Source organism: Zingiber officinale, chromosome 7B (assembly GCF_018446385.1).
Source record: "Zingiber officinale cultivar Zhangliang chromosome 7B, Zo_v1.1, whole genome shotgun sequence".
Taxonomy (NCBI): domain Eukaryota; kingdom Viridiplantae; phylum Streptophyta; class Magnoliopsida; order Zingiberales; family Zingiberaceae; genus Zingiber; species Zingiber officinale.
Genome location: NC_055999.1, coordinates 10,104,828 through 10,109,013, shown reverse-complemented (window position 1 = coordinate 10,109,013; position 4,186 = coordinate 10,104,828). Strand labels below are relative to the sequence as shown.

General features: G+C 38.9%; 1 protein-coding gene across 1 annotated transcript; it reads right to left on the bottom strand.

Moving 5' to 3' along the window:
• Positions 1-1,734: 1,734 nt before the first annotated feature.
• Positions 1,735-3,772, bottom strand: LOC122005276 (peroxidase 4-like). The gene is made up of 4 exons (XM_042560262.1): positions 3,452-3,772; positions 3,150-3,341; positions 2,877-3,042; positions 1,735-2,324 (listed from the first exon to the last, which is right to left on the bottom strand). The coding sequence occupies exons 1-4, from the start codon at positions 3,692-3,694 to the stop codon at positions 1,927-1,929; spliced, it is 999 nt and encodes a 332-aa protein (XP_042416196.1). The 5' UTR covers positions 3,695-3,772; the 3' UTR covers positions 1,735-1,926.
• Between the last annotated feature and the right edge of the window lie 414 nt (positions 3,773-4,186).

Below are 4,186 nucleotides of genomic sequence, written 5' to 3'. Positions count from 1 at the left end.
TAAATAACAGAAAAATAATAACTCTGAAAGTGATAATCAGTTAAAAACTCATTCCATCAAATAAAAAAGAGCCAAAATTCTAAATTGATGAATCAAAATTAAATAAAGATTATCATTAAAAATCAAAATAAAGACCCTTTGATGATTTATAAAAAAAATTATTCTTTTAATTTTTGACCAAAAGTAAATTTTTATTTCAAAACAGTACCTTTTTGAAGTGAACAATATTGTTAGCTGCTTTGAAATGAAAATTTACTTTTGAACAAAAATTAAAAGGATGATTTTTTTATAAATTATCAAAGGGTCTTTATTTTGATTTTTAATGATAAATTTTATTCTATCTTTATTTAATTTTGATTCATCAATTTAGAATTCTGACTCTTTTTTGTTTGGTGGAATGAGTTTTTGACTGATTATCCCTTTCAGAGTTGCTATTTTTCTGTTGTTTATGCTGGTACATATGTGAATTTTGTGAGGATATTTTTTCTAGGAACAAGTGAGATTTTGGGTCTATATATAAATTAAATCAGGTTGGGTTAAGGTTAAGCTTTCAACAATTTTAGGGGATTATTTTTATTTTTATTTTTATTTTTCATTTTATTCTAAAAGTTTGATTTAGGTTAGAGTTATTTTGGTCATTTACCTTTTCCCTCTTTTTTACTTATGTCAAAGGGGGGTTAAATATAATTTTTTAAATAAAGAGGGACAAAATGTAACCTGCTATAAAATACAAGGGGGTTTAAAGTTATTAATCCTTAAATCAATTATCTGATGAGTGAACAAATCCCTTGATGATTCCGGCCACTGAATGGTTCTTGTTAGCATCTCTTTAAATTCAGTCTGGAAGAAGAAATTTGATAAAGAGTTGGAGTGACTTGGAATAAAATTGAATGTTGTTGTGTGTAAATTGTGTAGCACTTTCACTGTCGCAATAAACAAGAAAGTCGTGGGGATGGAACAGCCATATCATGAAGTATAACAATGTAAGCAAATGTCTATTTCTTGCTTGAAAGAACGTTGGAGGATCATCTATAGAATACAATATTTCAGTGGTCGTCTTCCTATCATTTGTGTCACCAGCCCAATACAATTGTTAGGTACTTTTTGAGAGACTGAAGAATGTTAAAAAAGATTCCTCCTTTAAATTGCACAAATGCAAAAGCACTGTAGCATAGCTAGCAGCACAAGGAGATGACAACATCTAGATGACAATATGTGCAAGGAAGTTTTTGGCAGCTAAATGCATGAGTGGAGTTCGCATCAGTCTTTTCTAATTTTATATTAACTGCAATCAGGTGGAGGCAATTTTATCTTTAGTTACTCCAACTTATGTTATCATATCAAATGCTTATTTGATTGGTAAAGATCAATGTCATAATCAACTCTGACATCTTTGTGCTCAACAATATATCAGAGTTGTATCCTTCATTCAAAGGATGGTCCCTTACATTTCTGGAGACCTCAATTTCGACAAGAAGGAAATCAGCCTTTCTACTGAATGATTGGACCTTCCACCAGATAGCCCAATGCATGACTTGCTTGTACAAATTAAATCATCAATGAGGTTATTGATGTTGACCTCGTTCAAATTTCATCACTGGTTCATTTCTCGAATTTTAGCGCACCGTAATCAAACTTTGGCAGCTAATTATCAGATTAACATTTATGGAACACTTGGATTATACATCCTTAATCTCGGCTTACCAATTACCAACACAGTGAAAAAGAAGTGCAAAACACGAAAGAGACATACTTCCGTCTCAACTCACGGAGTAAAGATGAAACACTTGAAACTAAACCCAATTCAAGGGGCAACATAACTCGATCGACCTTAATTTTAAGAAAATAAAATAAGCCACACTGTTTCGGCAGCAGCTCCAACGTGGACCGTCACGCATTCCTTATCCACTCTGTAACAGCGACGCATTAATTAACCTTCCTGCAGTTCTTCCTAATCTCGCCCCTCTTGCCGGTGAGCGGCCGGATGTCGCTCATCTTGATCATCGCCGCAACGAAGCCGTCGAAGAAGGCGGCGGTGCTGCGGGAGTAGGACTTGACCAGGGCCGCGCTGCTGCTGCCGCTGGTATTGTAGAGCTCTTGGTCAGAGTGGAGGAGGCCCTTGAAGGAGATGAGGTTGTTGAAGTAGTCGTTGTCGAACACCGTCGGAGTCTGCAGGTCCAGCGGCGCCAGGTTGTCGTCGCCGGAGCCGGAGGTGCGGGGGCAATTGGCCTGCCGAAGCTTGGCGAAGGAGCCGTTGATGTCGGTGTCGTTGTAGATGTGGTCCCGGAAGGAAATACACCGCGCCTTCCCAATCGTGTGGGCGCCTATACATTGTCACGATGATGAACCGTAAACGCTATGATTAATCTTTTAAAAAATTATTAAAAAAAAACACAGCGGACCAAAAATCAATTGTTTCAGGGGGCAATTTCGCGATAAAGCCGGGGCCGGATTTTGGCTTCGTGTCCGATCTAATTGTATCGAGTTAGGTGAATGGGCCGAGGCACATGGTTTGCCGGGCCCGGTCTGAAAGTGACTCGATGCTTGACATGATCATCACCGCCACCCGACCGACAATGCCATGCACTAAATCAATAATTAGCATGACAGTGGAATAAGCGAAAGACAGGATCTGGTCGTGAACTGCGAGATTAACTTTCTTCCTAATTATTAAAGCTAGCAGCTAGCCTTGGATTAATTTGGCTGTTTTCGATGGAAATTATAGAATTCAATAATCTCGTGATTCCATCTGTTCGTCTTCCTGTCACCTTTTAGCTACTTTTCTTTTTCTATTAAAAAGGTAAAATAAATTAAATACTTACCTTCAACCATAATATATTATTAATAAAAATGCAGTATTATTATATATATATTACCAGAAAGCGCGACCAAGTCTTTGACTGAGAGCCCCTTCTTTGCGTAGGCAGCGGTTAGATTGGCGAGCGATGAGGTTGGCGGAGGAATGTCGGTGTTTGCTTTGTTGAAGCTCGCCTTCCTCGAGTCCCTCCTCCCCAGCTTCACCTCCCAGCTCGGCCCGTTCAACTTAATTAATTCACAAAACTCAATTAATTAAACTTGCCGGATTTATTTATTCTTAAACAGAATTCATCATATAATATAATATATTATATATATATCTATATACTCACAAAGACGACAGAGTCCCTTGCAGTGATTGCCAAGATATCGGCACAGGACACGACTCCCGGGCACACCTTCTCCACCGCCGTCTTGATTCGATCGACGACTTCGAAACCCCTGAGGGAGTTGTTGTTTGGCTTAGCGGTCTTCTCTCCTAGCAAGGTGGACGTGTCGTCTAATAACACCGACGCATCGCAACCCTGCCGTACGATACGATATGGAAAATGAACGCGCAGGCTCTTAAAATTGATTAGATGATTATATAGAATTAATGATGGAACCATAATTAAGATAATTAATTATTACGTACGAGAACAAAACAGTCATGGAAGAGGAGGCGAAGGAGGGAAGCGCCGATCCGCTTCTCTTGGTTGATGGCGGATTTGACGACGGATTTCACAGTGTCAAACACTTGGGGACACGACTGGGCGTAGAAGTCCGTGGAGAGCTTCGCCGAGGCGTCGCTGTGGAGGAGGAGGAGGAGGAAGAAGAAGAAAAGAAGAGGCAGAGAAGCACGAGAAAAGCTGGAGAAGTAATTGGAAGAGGAAGCCATTGCATACACAGTATATAGCTAGGACAATTGTGAAAGAGTGATGGAAGAGTGTGCATGGAACATGTAGCTAGACAGCAAGGAGAGAGTTATATATAGGGCGAGATGCCATGGCATGTGGTCATCTTAGCTAGCAGTTACTTTTGAACAGATCTAAAGTCAACATAAAATTAAACATAATTCAGATAGTGAAAGAGGAAAACGACAGAGTAAGTAGTGAATGCATGATTGTTTTTTGATCGCCAGCCGAAGTGATTGACATTCAATTAACAGTTTTTAATTTTTTGATGTCGTAAATTCTCAATTCATGTTCCAAGTCTTGGCCAAAGTTGCCGGTGAGTCATGAATTGCATATATACAATATTAATTGGATAACAGATTGTAGCCTAGTGATTTGTTGACTTGTGAGGAAGTTTGTAGTTTACTACCAACAGCGATAATGAGAGACGTATGCTGTTCGTTTTCTTGCATGTGGTGAAATGCTCTCGTAGTCAA

Excerpts from the sequence above, each read along its gene's own strand:
- LOC122005276 (XM_042560262.1), bottom strand. The coding sequence starts at position 3,694 with ATGGCTTCCTCTTCCAATTACTTCTCCAGCTTTTCTCGTGCTTCTCTG. Across the intron at positions 3,342-3,451 it reads TCCATGACTGTTTTGTTCTC|GGTTGCGATGCGTCGGTGTT; the intron begins GTACGTAATAAT and ends ATCGTACGGCAG. Across the intron at positions 2,325-2,876 it reads AGACTTGGTCGCGCTTTCTG|GCGCCCACACGATTGGGAAG; the intron begins GTAATATATATA and ends GACAATGTATAG.